Genomic DNA, 18,877 nt, shown 5'->3' with positions numbered 1-18,877 from the left:
TAAAAAAAAAAAAAAAAAAAAAAAAAAGTCACTTTCATTCTTTTTTTAAAATATAGGTTTATTGTGTAATATACACAAAAGTAGAAAAATAGGACATAAATATAAATTTAGCTGTAGATATATACACAACATAAATTAGGGACAAGGAAATAAAATAATAGAATACAGGTTGAGGAATCTTGCATACAAAAAGCAGAGACCCTGAGTCATCTCGGAAACATTCATCCCAATGTGGGATCATTTGCTTGCCGTTATACATTTCCCAGTGGAAATTACAGTTCGGAAAACCGTCCAGTTCTGAAGATGTTTTCTTGTCCTTTAGGAAAAGGTGTTTTGTGATAATATTTAGAACTATGCAGGCTGTAGTTAGTTGGGATGTCTTCTCAGTGACTAGACAGTCCTGACAGAATGTCCGATGTTCGTGTGTATTTGTTTCAGAAGTTTAAGCACGATTCAGTTATAGCTGCAAGAACGGCTCTGAGGTTTGAGGCACTCTTTGTCGTCATCGTCGTCATCGTCTTCCCAGTCGTCCTGTTCGTCCTCCTCATCCTCGCTGTCGGACTCGTCATAGAAGCAGATGGTTGCCTGGACTGGGAAATTTCTCAGCAGTGCTTCACCATCGCTGTAGAGGTAGTCATATGACTTGGATTTCGGCCAGAACAGTCTGTAGTGAGGGGGAAAAAAAAAAAAAAATTTGAATGAATATTTAGAACAGAATTCTCTTGGATTGACAAAAGGTTTACAATTTAGTTTTTTTTTTTTGGAATTATCTGCTGATTACATGACCCATACACTGTTTTCCCTCAATCAAAACATAGAGTACTTACCTGACAGGGTGCTGGAAAGGCTGAGTTTTGCCATCTGCCATGGTGTTGCTTGGCACCGTTGGTCGGGAATAAGGCTGTAAAGAGAGAAGAAAGAGGTGTAAGGATACATTTACAAACGAAAACATCCACCGCAAGCTTCCTGCCCCGTATTTATGGGGTGATATCATGACTAGCTACAAAGCAGCTGTATAGCACCTTGGGCTATATAGGATATTGTAGCTGTGACTTTAGGTAGGTGTCAGGGTGAAAGAGTGGGAATCTAACCCAAACATTCCCCAGACACGTCTACTACTCTTGGCAGACATGTGCTAGCGTGCTGGAAGCTATTCTCTCTACACCTCAGTGCTGGACGCCAATTCGGAGTTCTCACTCTGGCTCAGACAGCGGTGCCATATGGCGGAGTGTCTCAGCGCTCCAGTTGGTCCTCCTGCCTTTGCACGGAGTTGGCGCCGTGTCAGCAAAACAGCTTGACAGTCACACCTTCTGCTCCACCATACTGTTGCTAATGCACTCCACATGCATATCTGCAAGCCCCTGGGGTTTCATTTGCTTCTTCCATAAATACATTACTGTGCATTTTGAAGCCGTACTTCAAAACGTATCCTACATTTCCATAGAAGTCAAGGCACAAATGCACGAGCAGGCCTATAATTGGTATAACTCAGGAGAACTTACGCAGATGAGCTTGCTCCTCCAGCTCACAGTACGCGGGTCCTGATCGGTCACGAGCCAGGGTCTCCACAGGACAGGCCTGCTGTGGGCAAGTCACATGATCAGTGTCAATTAAAAACAAAAAAAAAAAAACAACCAAATACAACGTGTATGTATTACATCACCATGAACATCAGAGTTCGAGATATGAATGAGTTGTTTTTACTTTTAAAAAAACCTCATTTAAAAGGGATGTCACCCTGAGGGTAACTTTACTTTTTAAAATCACTGATAACGATCCAAAGTGCAACAAAAGAACTGCTCACTCAAGAGAATGACAGGGTTTTATTTAGTGTCCCAGAGACACCGATGAGCCATGTTAATGCTCACCTGCTGACCGGTGACTGCTGCTCCATCCGAGCTGACCTAAAAACCGGAGCTCCGGAGAAATGCGTCTGGGTAGACACGAGACAAGCAGATTTCATCCTTCTGTCTTGGTTCGGTAGTCCAAAAGAGTGATTTGAAAGAGTCGAGTCTTCGGCCCGAGGTGTCGAAACAAGCGTTGAGCGAAATGAATGAAGTTGAAGACGGAGACCGGGGGTTTATATAACGCCGAGCCGCAGAAGGAGGCGTGACGGGGGCGTGGCGTGGCGGCGCTGCGGGGCGTGAACCAGGGCGTTGTCTTAGCAACACAAGTTGCAGAGATGATGAGTCCATCTGCCAGTACTACAGAGCATTTTGTTGTGAATGCTTCCCCACTTGTGTAAACAGACCACCACAGCGTGAGGGTGAGAAATCTGGTACCGAGAGGTGATTACAAAAACACAGAGGGGCAAATTTAGACACCATCTGTGAGAAGGCACACACGGGGGCGGGGGGGGCAATGCAGATGAAGAGAGGTCATATATAACACTTACTTAGCCTATATACTGTAGGAGTCTAACACTGGGCTGATCTAGTTGTACGGTCGGTGCATTTTGCTTTGAACTTACAATTACCAACACACACAGAATTACTAATCAATATACATAACATGTACACACGCACACACACACACCCAAAAGTCAAATCATTCCAATATGAGCACTATTATTAGCAATGCGAAATAAATCCCAACATATCCAAACCGATGCTTTTAACCGCAGCTGTCATTTTTGTCTTTAGATGAGAAAACGTGCCATGTCTTGGTATTCAGGAAAAAAATTAATAAATCTGTAAAAGGGACAATTGCAGTATTAATACACCCCCTGGTTGACTGTTTAATACTGGATAAAATTTGTAATCACCCTGTAGCATATACGGATAGAGTATATGCATGACATTTAAAACATTCACGTCATCAGGCTATGTGTATGAATTAATACTGTGGCAGGATTATTTAAAAAAAAAAAAAAAAAAGAAGTACTCTGTCCATCACTCCTGACCGTCAGTGTTGAGACCACTGATCTGCGATCAGCTCTTCACTTAACCTGCAACAACAGTTTAAAAACAAGCGCGCGGTTATAACTGACCTGAGGTCAGTTTTCTGCTCAGCGCTATTGGGGTTTGTTTTGATTTTTTTTTTTTACCCCATCGGAGCACGCGCTCACACTTCAGCCCGTTAAACTGGGTGCAAAATATCTCACTCCGCCAACTTAATGAGCCCCTAATGGGGTCCTGATAGACTTCGTGGCTCCATTTGGGAAAAGCAAATTTGCAGGGCAGCAGTGCGTTGACCTCCTACAGGGCCAGCAAACTGACAAAAGAAGGCAAAAGGCACAAATGGACGAATATAGGTAATGAATGCAGCAACATACCGTGCAATATATATTTAAAACGAGTTGTTTAAAAGCATGAAATAGGATATATACTCGTTGCACACTCGGTCATAAAGTGTTGCTTAGCAACATTAAAAAAAGGTTAAATTTCAGCATTGTTTTAGCACACGGTCGAGTAAAATGTTATGATCACGTGACCTTCTGGGTACCTATGGCTGCTAACAGGCTTATGTTTGTATCAAAGTATAAGGGGATTTATATATTTTTTAAAAGCATTATAAAGCACTACGAAAACATTAAGAATAAGGAAATAATTGGCTTATATAATACTGTAAATATATTGCGTTGCTTCTTTGTCTGGGCTTATGACATTAAAACAATTTAAGGTCGTCTTGGGGGCCGCCATTTTGATGGATCTATGAATCGTTCTGTCAGAACGAAGCATCACGAAAAAGCGCAAATAAATAATAATAATACCAATAAGAGCATTATAAAACCGTTAAGATTGTTAAAATAATAAAGGAGAGAGGGAGAGAAATAAACCGGATTAATTATGACTGTAAATATCTTGTGCTGTTTTTTCTCTCTCGGACTTCATGACATTAAAACTACGGATATATGGGGCCGCCATTTTGTGAATCATTCTGTTGGGAAAAAATCCTCAGCAAAAAGTTCAGAGAAATAATAATAATACGATTAAAAACCACATGTAATGTGTTTAATTTAGACATGTTAGTTCATTGTCTTTTAATTTAGAGATAGAAGTTGGTTGTCTTTTTTACATTTTAAACTGGGAATGTCTTTATGGTATTCAATTAGCATAAATGGAGCATACTCAGTGCTCGACTTTCCAGACATCCAAACTACAAAACCGCTCTCAAGCACTGTTTTTGTGTGTGTTTTTGTTTTTATTTATTTTTTACATTGTACAGAATTGATCGCTAATGTTTAGTCTAAGTTGCTATATTAGCATTTAGTGTAGTTCCACCGAATTTAGCGGTTAGTCTACACTTCAGCAGAGCCCTCAGAGGACGCCTTATCTCTACCAAATGTCTAATCTCCAAAATTAGATCTAAGGAAAACAAAAGAAGACAGAGTTGTTTATTCTGTTCATTTGCCAATGGGCTGGGGGTGTGTAGTTGAGATGAACCGTAGTGTGTTTTCACATTTGCTGAGCTTTGGAAACCCCCTGCCATTAACACCACCTTCTTCTCCAAAGCTCCAAAGCACTTCTCCCCCGTAGTTAGGAATTTCACTAATCACTAACCCACTGCTCTCTGTGTGTTTGCTTTAAAACGAGTCAACACGAATCCTTAATTTAAAACAACGCTCCCTGTCGACGTAATTAAATTCTACATGAATCACATTTCTAAAAGACGTCGTATACAGGTTAAACACTTCGCTTCATTTTGTTCTTGTTTGTTCTTCCATTCTTTCTTTCCATTTAGCACAGATTAGCAACTTTTCACTGTTCCAGAAAAAGGCTTCATACAGTCTGCCAGAGACCATAAAAACCTCACATCTAACACACACACACACACCAGAATCGGAATGAGTGACATCTTACTAAGTTAAATAAGATAAAATCAGTGAATATTTTCTCCTAAACTTGTATACAGGCTAAACAATTTGCTCCATTTTGTTCTCAGTCGTTTTTCCATTGTTTGTTTCTTTCTTTCATCTTTTCTTTCTTTCTTACTTACTTATTCAGTTTAACACAGAATAGCAAAAAAAACCCCAAAAAACCAAAAACTATTCTATTGTTCATACAGTCTACCACAGACCATAAAACCCACACATCTAACACACACATGGACACACTGGACTGAGTGACACACACACACACACACACTGGACCGTATGACACACAAAAAATTAATTTTACAACTTGGCATCTTATATCATATCAGCCTTGCCAGTTAATGAGTTAAAGCCAATGAATTTTTTCTCCTTATATGGAAAACAAAATTACAGCAAGTCAAAATCTTGTAAGGAAAACAGACATCATAACAAACTCAACTAAACAATTTGCTCCATTTTGTGCTTCACCTTTTCATCCATTTTTCCTATCATCGTACAACAGATTAGCAACTTTGCAACTGTTTCTAAATAAATAACTAAACCTCTTATCTGGTCGTACAGTTTGCCACAGATCATAAAAACATCACATCTAACACACACACACACACTGGACTGAGTGATATACTAGCACACAAAGCTTCCTCCACACTAAGATAGATTAATGAAAGATGAATTAGATTACAGAATTATGGCATTCATACTGTAGCTGGATTCATTGCCTAAGAGGAAATTCCTCTAATTTTTTTCCCCCTATGTCTGTCCCACACTCATGGGAAGGTTCTCAAAATAAAAACGCATCACTCTAAAGATCTGTTGACATATTGATAGAACTATAACTTTTGACATTTTTTTAGAAATGAATAGAAAAATGTGAAACCAAAAGACAAAACCGGTGAATATTTTCTCCTTATATGGCTAAAAAAAAGTGCTACCATGTGCCTTTTTTTTGCCCCATGTAATAGAACGATTCGACCTTTTCAAAGTGATTAGATGCTGATTTTATCGCTTTAGGCTCAGATTGTCTGGGCAAATCTAATTTCTTAACGTTGATCCATTGACACGTCATTCACTAGTGATGAAGTGTTGATTCAGTTAGCAGTAGATTAGTGGATTGTGTCGTACGTGATGGGTATGGAGATTAGACTAGTCTAGGAGATTCATTTGCAGAAACGTGTCTGTAGGTAATTGGTCGGTGTGTAGTGACATTCAGGCATGTCATGCACGTTGTGTTTCTTCTTTCAGTAAGTTAGACTCAATTTTAGTTTGTTTGCCTGCCAGTAATAGAAGCTAGGGTTAGGGTTATGTTAAATCATGTAGGATACTTAATAATAAGTATAAGTTTACTTTAAAATGATAGGTACTATATTATACTTTATCGTTTCATATCACTTATAGTATCGCTTATAAACGATAAGAATTTCTCTTGAATACTATCAACACGTAAACAGACTGACGAAAAATGAATATGTTTTAAATCTTGCCATGAATATTTAATCTCGTCATACGTGAATTATTTAAAAACATATCAAGATTCTTTCACGGCGGACATTTTCACAGCCGCTACCTGATGTCAAACTGAACTGGTTAGGTTTATGTTCGCTCTGCTATGGCATGTGAATTTGTAAGGCCTGCTGTACCTCCTCAGTTTAGAAGAGAGGTGTGGAGGCCAGTCGGAGTGGTTGCAGCTTCTAGTGTGTGTATGAGTACCTAAAAATGAACTTTCTAAAAAAAAAAAAAAACAACAACAACAAAAAAACACAATAATTTGTATTGTCTGAATCTGACCAGTTCGGTACACTGTAACTGTGCTTTGAGACCTAAGTACCAGTTTGGAAGATTTGTACTTTACTCAAGAATTCCTGAAATTGAATACTTGTACTGTTACCTAAGTAAAAGAGGAAAAATAAACATACTTTTTGTACTCGTTACAAATCTAAGACGCAATATGATTTTTCCTTTATTTATTTCAGAATGAAAATATTTAAGTTCTGTAAATTAGCTAGTTATGGTTTGTTTAGTAGTTATTTATGTTAACTAGATAGTTATTTTTATAAATTAGATTGTTAAACTAACTAGCTAGTTAGTCAATTTGTTTGTTAAAGTAGCTAGCTAGACATGTTTTTAAAAATTTGTTAAGTTAGGTAGATAGTTTGGGGTTTTTTTCCCCCCATTGCTAATGTGCACTTTAGCTAACTAGTAAGCTAAATTCAGGGTTTATCTGACTTGTGGTTAGCTATTTTCAAGAGTAAAAAACTGATGAATACTCGATGAATACTTAAATGTAGATACTTGTTGACTTTCACGCAAGTAGATTTTTGCCTCCATACTTCTAATACTTCTTTTAACTGAGTAAGATTTTGTCAAAGTGCACGTACTTTACTTAAGTACCGTTTCTCAGTACATTTCCCACTTGAGTCAAGAGGATAAAAGACGCAAAATCTGATTACAGTGATTAAATTTGACACTTTTGTGTGAAAAGTTTGCTTATTAGCGTCCAAAAAGAAATGAAACTTATAAACGCTGGCCTCTGCTGAATATAAAAGTCACATTTCGGACACGTTTGTGGCCTACTGATTCGGTTTGGTTGTGATCAGGTGAAATGAAGCAAGCCGTGAAAGATCTGTCAATTGCTTGAGTCTGAATTTGGTCAAATGTATTCTCGTGTATGTAAATGATATGAATCATTTCATCGATCAAAATTGTTAGGTACTTTGTACTCTCATTATAAGTAGCGTTCTGATTGGCCGATTGCAGGAATATAGAATTCATACACATAGACAGACGGACAAATTGGAAATGAATTTAAAAAATGAGGTCGCAGCTACAAATAGATCGTATGTGGTCAGTATGAGGTCAGTATGCGTGTCCAGGTCAGAGTGTGTGTAGGTGCTGGGTTGGGAACAGTTCCGTAGACTGTACTACATGTACCGTATAGAACCGGGTGAAGGTAGAGAGACCTGTGGCACAGAGAGGGTGAGAGAAGTGTGCGGATGGAGGTGTGAGTGCTGGTGTCATCTCTACACCTTCCCAAATGAGAGTAGAGGTGTGAAGCCTGGTGAAGGGGAATGACATCATCAGGGTCATGACACAGAGAAGCACTGGACCAAGGCTAGAGAGTTCCATCTCAATTAAGACAAGTAAGGAATCAAAGACAACAGTGTTGTGCGGTCATGGGAAAATAATCAACAGTGGGGTGGTGTGATACAGTTACAAAGTTGATTATTCAACTTTAACCCTGAAATGTTTTATTCCTTTTATACCAGAACAATTTGCCAACAATTATTAATTAAACAAAAACATGTCATGTATGTTGTGGAAAGTCGGCATTCAATTACATTGTAGAAACTATAAACCGTCATTCCGCCTGTAACGTAGAAACATACAGTACACTTTCCACCAACGTCATTTAATATACCCTCAGCTACATTGTGAACTTTTACATTGAAAAAGCTTTTAAAACTATTATACTGTATCTTAAAAGAACACTATATGGTATATTTCCAAAATATGGAACAAATTTTTTAGCTCCTTAGTTGTATACTAATAATGTACAAACATGATCTGCATGGAAGAGTCATCAGAAGGAAACCATAACAGCGATGTCATTACAGACGTCAACGTCTGAAGAACGCAAAATGATATCTAGGCAGGCCAGAGGCATTTTGGAAACAAACGGTGGACTGATCAAGTAAAAATGGAACTCTTTGGCCACAATCACCAAAGAAGCAGCATTTACTGATAATTTACTAAGTATTTAGTTTTATTCATCAGATATTGGTAACATAAAGCTGTGATCCATTAACGAACATTTTTTGTGACTTGTTTATCATCAGTTAACATGTCCTGGAAGTGCACATAAGGTCAGTATCTGTAGATGTGTGCAGAACAGGTCAGTATGAGGTCAGTGTTTGTGTCCAGGTCAGAGCATGTAGGCGATGGGGCGGGAACAGTACCGCAGAACGGTACTACTGAGAGAAGTGTGCTGATGACGGCGCGAGGCCTGGTGTCGCTTCTGCACCTCCACAAATGAGAGCTGAAGTGTGAGACCTGGTGAAATTTAGACACGAAACAGAGCAACACTGGACACCGCGACCCTGAGGTCACATGGGAGTCAAGGTAGAGGAGAAATACGGATATGTTAAGATAGATATGGATGTGATGCCTAAATACGAATGCATAAAATGTATAAAGGAAGTGTCATACACATAATGTAAAACATGACATCTTAGAAAGTGAAAATATCTTGAATATAGTCACATTTATGTAGTATTTCCTATTATAAGATTGCAGTAAACAGAATAAAGGATTATCAAACTTATTTCAAGACACTATTGACTCATTTCGAGGCCGAAATCGTCTCGTTCTGTCGGCAGGTAATCCGTCCAATTTTAAGCGTTTGTTCCTAGAAAGAGGCAAAATAATCTATCTGCCGATAGAATGAAAAAATTTCGAGTTTGAAATGAGTAAAGGCATCTGAAAACAGGCTGATCAATCTTAGATTTGATTTGTATTCATTTCCTAATAATATAATAATGTTATACCAAATAGTCAGAACCACTTCAGATGTATATACTAAATAATATTTTACTAATTCATCTTTCTCTTTTATTAGGTAATCGTAACATAAAGACATGGTTCATCTTTGCTACTTCGTCAGCATCAGTGAAGGTTCTCTGGACTATAGGTGTGCACAGAACAGGTCAGTATGAGGTCAGTGTTTGTGTCCAGAGTGAGGTCAGCGTGTGCAGGCGCTGGGGTGGGAACAATTCTGCGGTGAGAGCAGTATGCCTACGAAGGTGTGAGGCCTGGTGTCACTCCTACACCTCCCCAAATCAAAGCCGAGGTGCGAGGCCTGGTGATTCATCAGCAAGCGAATCAAATACGCTTGAAAATATCGGACCCTCTACGATCGCCACGTCTTTGAACCGTTCACGTTACGGGAGCGGTCGCCACAGGAGTGGCGCCACAGGACAAGTAGTCGCCAAACCCGAAATTAGCCTTGGAAATCAGGGCTAAAACCGTGAAGTGTACACTCAGTGTAAGGATGCACCGATCCCAATATCTCCTTAATCACATCACAGTGTCTGGATAGTGATATATTTCTCCTGCAACATCCCAAGAAGCATTGAACGTGGCTGGATGGTCTGTATTTTGAAGGGCTTCACAGCCATTGGAAAAGAATTGTGGTTACTGCTTGAGCATTCGCTCATGACTCAGTTAGTAGAAAATAGGGAGAGAAAAAAAACCAATAACATACGAGCTATTTCTGTGTCTGGACCGAATATTTATCAGGTCAGTCTGAGGTCAGTGTTTGTGTCCAGGTCAGTGTGTGTAGGTGACGGGCTGGGAACAGCACTACAGACTCCGCCATGTCTCTGGAAGGGTGAGAGAAGTGTGTATAAAGGTGTGAGGGCTGGTGTCAACCCTACACCTCTCCAAATGAGTGAGGTGAGGAGGAATGACATCATACAGGAATCACATACTGAATCTCCACTGAATCTAACGACTCTGCAGGCTCATAAACAATTTATACGGTATATGTTCTTATTTTGTTTTCAAAGTATTCTTATGACCAGTAGAAAACTCCCAAAGAATTCCAGCTTTAATGAAAACACATCTGATGCAGTTATTGGGAACTTTCGAACGTTTTAGTACGCACTCCATTATGGTTAAGACTCACAATGAGCGAGTGTGGGATTGTGGGTCAGTATGAGGTCAGCGTTGGCGTGTAGGTTCTCGGGTGGGAACGGTACCGCGGACTCCGTGCCAGGACGGAGAGAACGGAGGAGTAGGATAGGTGAGAGAAGTGTGCTGAAGCGTGTGAGGCCTGGTGTCATTCCTACACCTTTCCTAATGAGAGTCGAGGTGTGAGGCGTGGTGAAGGATCGTGGAGTAACACTGAAACTGCTGACCCTGAGGTCACGTGGGCATTTATTTTATTTTGAATTGTTTATTGCAGATGGTGTCAGGAAAAATTTATATTTTTTTTCTACACAATCTTTAGCTAGAAGCATAACTTCTGCTTTAGAGTTTAGTTCCAGTCTGATCCAGACCATTCCTTGTCCTTGAGACAAACCAGTTAGATTTAGGGTTGGAATAGGATACTACTATTTGAGCAGGACATGCTTTAGGATTTTCACTACTGCGGTCTTATTTTTATTAATATGAAGTTCATCTCAAGTCTAAAATAGAACTGCGTGATGGAAAACAGCTCAGCGTTCTTGCTGAGGAGCCAATCCCCATGATTCAGACCGTGTAGTATTATACAAAACGTGAATGTTCACGGTTTTGTTCAGGTCAGAGGTAAAGCTCCGAGGTGCTGTTGTGGGAATCCTGATCAGACTCTTGAGGCTAGGCTGGAGTGTGTCTCTCAACACCTCCACTCTCATTTGGGGAGCACACAGCAACATCACACCTCAAGAGGCACACTTTTCTCACCCTCTCGACTCCACCACTCTCTCTGCTGGCACCTCCATCCTCGTGTCTTGGTTCAGGACCGTTATTCCCACAGCAGCACCTAGCTACAATGCCTCTGGCCCCAAACATACAGTTCCCACCAACCTTGTTTTGAGCCAGTCGTTTTAAACATATTAGGCAAACATATTGCTGTTTGACTGATATGATGGGGTGATGATCTGCTCACCTTTCTAGATGTTGCACAGTTGTAGGGAAGCGTGATTACTGCCCCTTTTATCTTGATAGTTATTGTTGCACCTAGTGATCATAAATGGGAACTGCACTAAAAGTGCAAAAAGAGGCCCATTGGGGCAGGAATCGCAGTGCCCTACACTCGCTCTATGAACATTTTCATAGTTTCATTCATTGGAGGAGGAGCAGTGGACAGGAAAGTTATTGACAGGGTTGCCAGGGTCGCTGTTTTTAAATTTTTATTTTTTAACATCGAATTGGGGGGAGTTTAAAAATAATCTATGGCCACCAGATTCTTGTTTAATAGCAAATAATCCGAATTAAATAGAATAAATCTCAGCAAAGAAAGACAGAGTGTGTGTCTGCAATATACAGAAACATTTCTATTGTAAGATTGTAAGGGAAAGGGGGATTATGCAGTGGATAATGTCTAGAAATGTGTGTGCTCCATGATGACCTTGTTTCCCATGCAAAGGCTGTGATGGGGGGAAAGATGGAGGGGGCGGGGAGTCTTCTTTTTCCAGTGCTCGAAATGTTTGGGCTAGTTTCAGGTCTGAGATCAGTTGGGCTGGAAGTGATGCTGCAACCTGGCAACCCTGGTTAATGATAAGAGCTCCTCGATGGGGAGAGTTGAACAAAGGTAGGTCTAAAACCGCTCAGAACGAGGTGCTCGACTGTACCCTGGATGTACCCTGTAAAAATTCGCTAGATAGTCACCTATAGCATAAGTCAAGTGTGATAGCGACTCGACTCGTCTCGATTTTGTTAAGACAAAGTTTGCTATAACAAACCTTTACTGACTTTTGGGACCATTTTTGCGAATCCTCCTCCTGTATGAAAACTTTAATACGTTTTCTTTTAAAAAGAACCCTGATTTAAAAACGAACAGTTGATGAAAGTTTTGAATAAATAATTAAGCCGATACTGTCGAACGTTTTTTTTTTTTTTTCCCTTTCTTTTTTCAAATGAACAACAGCATCCTCTACAGACAAGGAACTATAAATATAACCCACATAAGAGCAGGTGATTAGGGTTAGAGCGCACTGATCCAGAAAAAAAACAAACAAACATGGACTTTGACCAGCAGGCACTTGTGTTCTGATGTTTTTGTGGCGGTCCGTGAAGTAATTCTAATTCTAAGTCCTAAATTCTAATTCTAAGTCCTAAATTCTAATTCTAAGTTCTGAAAACTCTAGAATTTCTGACTTGGCACCTAGAGAGTGCGCTACGGAATTTAGCAACACACTTATTCAGACAGAGGAAGCAGGAGTGCGTTTTAATCTCATTACTGCACCGACGACATGTGAGCAGAGATTTGATGAGATTAAGCTCAAGCCTAAACCAGCCTAAACTCTGTATTCTCTCTCTCTCTCTCCCACACACACACTTTAGAGGTAACAGTTTAGCAGAACTACACGTCTCAGCGATTGTATCTTATGCACCATCACGCTATATCTGTGTAACGGTAAGTAACCGTGGTGTGTGTGTGTGTGTGTGCGTGTGTGTGTAGAGGAAGAAGAGATGTCTACTTTACCAAGAAAAGTGCATTATTGATCACTTCTTACATTTTTTTGGCAAATCTAAATATTGAATATGAACATACAGATGGGTGACCAAGGGAAACGCGGCGGCGTTGTAATGCCGTGGGGGCTTGTCCGGTTATAAGTCTTTTACACCGGTGTGGGTGTTACCTTGGCTCGGCTGGGCAATTTACCCACAATACTCCATACTGACGCCATTTCTACCGTGAGAGCTGTGACGTACTTGCCAGCCGTGGAGCAGAGGCCAAAAGTTAAATAATTTAAGCAAACAGCGATTTGATGTACGAGTGCTTCATCCAGTTCACTGTATGTAGACATCTTGTCTGGAATAAAGAAAATAGAATTAAGAATTATGAAAAAAATAAATAAATGAATCAGATTTACAGTGCAGGTATGTCACTGTGTAATGTCCAAAACTATATTATTAGTGATGTTAGTACTGTTAGTAGTATTGGTGTTAATAGTGTTAGTGTTAGTAGTGTTAGTAATGTTAGGAGTGGAGTGTAAGTGTTCGTGGTATTCGTGTTGTCAGGAGCGTTAGTGTTCGTGGTATTCGTGTTCTCAGGAGCGTTTGTGTTTGTGGTATTCGTGTTGTCAGGAGCGTTAGTGTTCGTGGTATTCGTGTTGTCAGGAGCGTTAGTGTTCGTGGTATTCGTGTTGTCAGGAGCGTTTGTGTTTGTGGTATTCGTGTTGTCAGGAGCGTTAGTGTTCGTGGTATTCGTGTTGTCAGGAGCGTTTGTGTTTGTGGTATTCGTGTTGTCAGGAGCGTTTGTGTTTGTGGTATTCGTGTTGTCAGGAGCGTTTGTGTTTGTGGTATTCGTGTTGTCAGGAGCATTAGTGTTCGTGGTATTCGTGTTGTCAGGAGCGTTGGTGTTCGTGGTGTTCGTGGTATTCGTGTTGTCAGGAGCGTTGGTGTTCGTGGTGTTCGTGGTATTCGTGTTGTCAGGAGCGTTAGTGTTCGTGGTATTCGTATTGTCAGGAGCGTTGGTGTTCGTGGTATTCGTGTTGTTAGGAGCCTTGGTGTTCGTGGTATTCGTCTTGTCGGGAGCGTTGGTGTTCGTGGTATTCGTCTTGTCGGGAGCGTTAGTGTTCGTGGTATTCGTCTTGTCGGGAGCGTTTGTGTTCGTGGTATTCGTCTTGTCGGGAGCGTTGGTGTTCGTGGTATTCGTCTTGTCGGGAGCGTTTGTGTTCGTGGTATTCGTGTTGTCGGGAGCGTTAGTGTTCGTGGTATTCGTCTTGTCGGGAGCGTTAGTGTTCCTGGTATTCGTCTTGTCGGGAGCGTTAGTGTTCCTGGTATTCGTCTTGTCGGGAGCGTTAGTGTTCGTGGTATTCGTCTTGTCGGGAGCGTTAGTGTTCGTGGTATTCGTCTTGTCGGGAGCGTTAGTGTTCGTGGTATTCGTGTTGTCGGGAGCGTTAGTGTTCGTGGTATTCGTCTTGTCGGGAGCGTTTGTGTTCGTGGTATTCGTGTTGTCGGGAGCGTTAGTGTTCGTGGTATTCGTCTTGTCGGGAGCGTTAGTGTTCCTGGTATTCGTCTTGTCGGGAGCGTTAGTGTTCGTGGTATTCGTCTTGTCAGGAGCGTTTGTGTTCGTGGTATTCGTCTTGTCAGGAGCGTTAGTGTTCGTGGTATTCGTATTGTCAGGAGCGTTGGTGTTCGGCCAGTCTATCCCTTTGTCTAATATTATGTATTACCTTAAAATATGCAATAATAGAGGAAACAAAGAAGGGAGCGAATACTTTTTCATGATAGTATTTATGCAATACTCCCATTTGAAACTTTTAATCCACTTGAATTGAAGGTTATTCAGATGATTAACTTGATGTTGATTCAAATGACTACCTTTTGATTTAGTTTTTCCATTGGTGGTTTCTTACAGCAGCCTTGGGTTTACGATGGGGCAGAAAAAGCCTGTTTTGGGGTGAGTAATGGGTGAATCTTTAACCTACTTCTGTCTGTCTGTGTGTGTGTGTGTGTGTGTGTGTGTGTGTGTGTTTATACATGCACTGCGGAAACTCGGTGTTTAGACAGGGAAGAGACAGAAGAGTTACAAATAGCGACAACAGGAACACGCACAGGAGAGTTCACACCAGAAAGGGCAGATGAGAAATTCATAGTTAGCCTACTGCATATAGCGTTAACTACACCTTCATTTTTTTCTTTTCAGATTGTCTTCTTGATTTAACAGCTCGTGAACGAATCGCTGGTCATTTAAAGCTTTTAAAGAGCAGTGATGGCCATAGCCGCAGTGGAGTTGATGGGCTTCTTCTTAGGAATCCTGGGTTTGATTGGAAACTTAGTGGCCACCCTGCTGCCCTACTGGGAAGTCTCGGCCCACATCGGCCAAAACATCGTCACGGCTGTGACGAACATGAAGGGCCTGTGGATGGCGTGCGTCCACCAGAGCACAGGAGTCTTCCAGTGCGAGACCTTCAGCACCAGCCTCGGCCTATCCACCGAACTGCAGGCGGCCCGGGCCATGATGGTCTTCTCAGTTATCTTTTCTGCCCTAGCCTGTGCAGTGTCCAGCGTTGGGATGCAGTGCACCACGTGCATGGACGGCTTCTCGGGAACCAAGGCGAAAGCAGCTGGAGCCGGCGGGTGCCTTTTTTTTATCGCCGGTCTTCTGTCGCTCATTCCCATTTCCTGGCAGACCCATGAGGTAGTGCAGACCTTCTACCAGTACACCGAACATGACGGTCTGAAGTTCGAGATTGGGGACTGCCTGTTTGTCGGGTTTGCCTCGTCTATAGTGTCTCTGTTAGGTGGAGGGCTGCTAAGCATGTCCTGCTGCAGTTACAAGGATGTACAGCGAAGGTTCAGACGCCACGCCGGGGGTTACCCGTACCCCGAACGCGTAGGAAAACACGGCACGGGCCGTGGCGCCTCACGGTGGACGCCCTTCCGCCCTTCAGCCACTCTGCAGAGCGGAATCAACATGAATCCCACCAACAGGACCCAGACCATGGAGAGCCACTACAGTAGCAGCAGCAGCCAGTCCACTACCGGCGTCCAAGACGCCACGAAACCGGCACACCGGAAACCGGCAGCTAGCTATGAAGTCACCGGGTACGTCTGAACATTTGGCCTAGCTGCTCTTCCGTACCATGGACTTGAAAAGACTGACAAACTTCTTCACGAACTTTTTTGTGAACATGTCTTGGATATTTGCTTTATAAATTAAACATATTCATATTATTTTCATGGCTAACAGAAGTATTTTTTTTTATTTTTCCTTGCTGAGAGAACGATTTCGAAACATCAGGCCATTCCTGCAGGTGAAACAAATCAACACCAGGTCAATCGACCACCGGTGCCTTGCAAAAGCGATCTCTGTGTCCGAAGAGCTAATGTTTCACATGGACGGTTTAATATGGCTGTGAAAGCATGCTTAAAGATGAACTCCTGTAGTATTATTCATTCTGAATGGTTACATGTTTGACACACGGACAGGTTCGTGCTAGCTTGCCCTTCTTAAAACGACACAAATAAACGATATAAATGAAGAACGTTCAATAAAAAAAAGAATCGAGAATCACATTAAGAACGAACGGAGCTTGAACGATGTGAAGCGTTTCTCAAAGCATGGCCCGGGGGCCTGTGGTTTTATAGTCATTAGCCGATTAGACGTCGACGGAACGGGTTCAATCGAAACCTCAGATATGTCAGTCTATAAATGACATAATGATGTGGATGGCTCAGGAACGTAAAGCTTTAACTATCATTGTACACGCTGAAATAACGCGTCTAACGTTCGACGAGACGGATCTGTTTATTACTAAAAAATTCTATACTAAGGTGGTTTGTGGAATTTATTATAACCCTTAGCTAACAGCGGCACATCAGCCCATCTCCATCACTGGAACAGGTCAATGATTTACAGCAGTAGCGGCATGAAGCCCTGCTCCGGAATCAACTGAATTCATTTTGGCTCAGTGATCCTGTGAGAAAGTAACGATCCTGCACCGGTGCGTTCCAAAATAAGCGTTTTACCTGCATTTGTAGGTACGGCAAACTGAATTATGGGACTACCTTATCCACGATGTATACATGTGATGCTGCCTTCAAACCTGGCCAAAATAATGTTCTTAGTCCTAGTCTCAGCGTTTGGTGTTTCTCTAAATCAAGGGTGTCCGATCTTATCCGGAAAGTTCCGGTGTGAGTGCAGGTTTTCATTCCAACAGAGCAGGAGCCACACCTGATTCCACCCGTTTGATCAGTTGATCTTGGCTTTCAGTAGACTCGGTGTGGGTCCTGCCGGGTTGGAATGAAAACCTGCACCCACACCGGACCTTTCCGGATAAGATCGGACGCCCCTGGTCTAAATCATTGAAGTGTAGTCAGCTCGGTAATCACGTGATATTTCTTGTCATGGTGTATTACTTGATTTTCCTGAGAAATCGCGTATAGTTTTGTAACACTGACTTAACTCCAGCGGTACCTGCCGTACCATCAGCATGACCAGGATTTCGCGATCGTAGAAATCCTACCAAGCGAACTCCGCGGTATTCGGACGGGCGTGCGATTTTTCAAACTTAATGCGGATTCCGGCCCAGACGTGTCGTGTGACGTCGTCACGACGCACGTTCAGCCGAACCGATCTTCCACTCGCGCGCGTCGAACACGAGTACAGCTAAAAGGTCAAACATCGCCGCGAAAGAGCGTACGGAACGATTTCGTGCGATTTCACCGATTCGAGTAGTTTACCGCAAAAGAAAAAAAACTCCGCAAGTCGCATCGCAGATTTTGAAAAAAGCCGCCGCAAAATCTAGCATTTTTGCCCGTAACGATCACACACACACACACACACACACAAAATAATACCGGAAATCCTGCACGGATTGAATTACTACAAGTAACTGATTAGACGTTACAGTATACATACTTGCACGGTTTCATTTTCCCCTCCTTGTCATCGTTAAATAGATTTTTTTAACTCAATTTTTCAAATCTTCAACTAGTCGCACCTTTTAGAAGACCGCATAAATCTCTTCGTGTATTGAAATATAATATTTTCGCTATATAGCCCACCTCAAAGAGTAGTCATACACTTAAAAACAGCACCCTGTAGATTTTAAGACACAATGCAAGGCTTAAGCATGTCTCCTGAACTTCACAGAGAACCGAAAAGACATAGTTTGCATTGTATAGGCTACTGTACACAATGCCCCTAGTAGGATTTATCATTGCACTATGAGCAGTGAGAGGACTTTTATGTAAAAATGTATATATTCATTCATCTTCGGTAAACTTCTTCAACCTGGTCAGGGTAAAACAGTTGATCTGGAATATAATCCAGATCAGGGACACTTGCTGTAAAGCGGGAAAACATCCTGGATGGGATGCCAGAGTTACGCCGAGTCATACGCGCACATTTTGGGACTAATGTGGGTCATACGAAGCTCTACACATATCGTACACCAATCCTCAACACTACCTGCTGTTCCACAGAGCCATCCCTGAAACATTACAGGAATCTGGATCCAGATAATCCGTTGCTAAAGTACCGCACGTGAATGTCACGTTCTCGGAAAGGTCACGTTCCTGTACAAGTCTACAGTGATGTTACGGCGACATCTGCTGGTAAAACCCCAGAATAGCACCTCCTGATGAAATGGAAATCTTCTGCGCTGCATCATCAGGATGTTCTCCTGAGAGCATTCCTGACCAGAGAACCTGTGATTTACACATTTATACCACGCCGCTACTGGATGATCGATTCTGACTGATCAGGAGGCGTCGACTCGTTTCCCATAGCAGCACGGCTCTCTCGCTAGGCGAATCACAGGTTTATATTCAATCGTTCACAGGGTCATTTTACTGCTGATGCTCCACACAGACGTGTAATCGGTGACGTGGTGAACATTTTCGATGTAC

General features: G+C 41.8%; 2 protein-coding genes across 11 annotated transcripts; one reads left to right on the top strand and one right to left on the bottom strand.

The window, feature by feature from the left end:
* Nucleotides 1-11: 11 nt before the first annotated feature.
* ripply1 (ripply transcriptional repressor 1) lies at nucleotides 12-2,321 on the bottom strand. Of its 2 annotated transcripts, none has more exons than XM_053648578.1 (4): nucleotides 1,869-2,321; nucleotides 1,503-1,581; nucleotides 828-901; nucleotides 12-664 (listed from the first exon to the last, which is right to left on the bottom strand). In XM_053648578.1, exons 1-4 carry the CDS (start codon nucleotides 1,961-1,963, stop codon nucleotides 454-456), a joined length of 459 nt encoding a protein of 152 aa, XP_053504553.1. In that variant the 5' UTR covers nucleotides 1,964-2,321; the 3' UTR covers nucleotides 12-453. The 2 variants fall into 2 exon arrangements, with proteins under 2 accessions (XP_053504553.1, XP_053504554.1); XM_053648579.1 differs by having other exon boundaries at nucleotides 1,503-1,578.
* A 9,665-nt stretch (nucleotides 2,322-11,986) lies between these two features.
* On the top strand, nucleotides 11,987-16,198 carry cldn2 (claudin 2). Of its 9 annotated transcripts, none has more exons than XM_053648569.1 (3): nucleotides 12,209-12,929; nucleotides 15,028-15,082; nucleotides 15,168-16,198. In XM_053648569.1, exon 3 carries the CDS (start codon nucleotides 15,234-15,236, stop codon nucleotides 16,077-16,079), a length of 846 nt encoding a protein of 281 aa, XP_053504544.1. In that variant the 5' UTR covers nucleotides 12,209-12,929; nucleotides 15,028-15,082; nucleotides 15,168-15,233; the 3' UTR covers nucleotides 16,080-16,198. The 9 variants fall into 9 exon arrangements, with proteins under 9 accessions (XP_053504551.1, XP_053504544.1, XP_053504543.1 ...); XM_053648567.1 differs by lacking the exon at nucleotides 15,028-15,082 and adding an exon at nucleotides 14,880-14,921 and having other exon boundaries at nucleotides 12,211-12,929; XM_053648570.1 differs by having other exon boundaries at nucleotides 12,749-12,767; nucleotides 12,857-12,929; nucleotides 15,028-16,198.
* Nucleotides 16,199-18,877: the final 2,679 nt, after the last annotated feature.

Source organism: Ictalurus furcatus, chromosome 18, assembly GCF_023375685.1.
Source record: "Ictalurus furcatus strain D&B chromosome 18, Billie_1.0, whole genome shotgun sequence".
In the NCBI taxonomy this organism is placed as follows: Eukaryota; Metazoa; Chordata; class Actinopteri; order Siluriformes; family Ictaluridae; genus Ictalurus; species Ictalurus furcatus.
The sequence above is the reverse complement of the archived record's forward strand: the minus strand, read 5'-3'. Positions and strand labels throughout refer to the sequence as shown.

What these genes read in the sequence shown, in the direction of transcription:
- cldn2 (XM_053648576.1), top strand. Translation starts at nt 15,234, where the DNA reads ATGGCCATAGCCGCAGTGGAGTTGATGGGCTTCTTCTTAGGAATCCTG.
- ripply1 (XM_053648578.1), bottom strand. Translation starts at nt 1,963, where the DNA reads ATGAAATCTGCTTGTCTCGTGTCTACCCAGACGCATTTCTCCGGAGCT. An exon ending in GGAGGAGCAAGCTCATCTGC is followed by an intron (nt 902 to 1,502) that starts GTAAGTTCTCCT and finishes CTCTCTTTACAG; the next exon opens with CCTTATTCCCGACCAACGGT. An exon ending in CCTTTCCAGCACCCTGTCAG is followed by an intron (nt 665 to 827) that starts GTAAGTACTCTA and finishes CCCTCACTACAG; the next exon opens with ACTGTTCTGGCCGAAATCCA.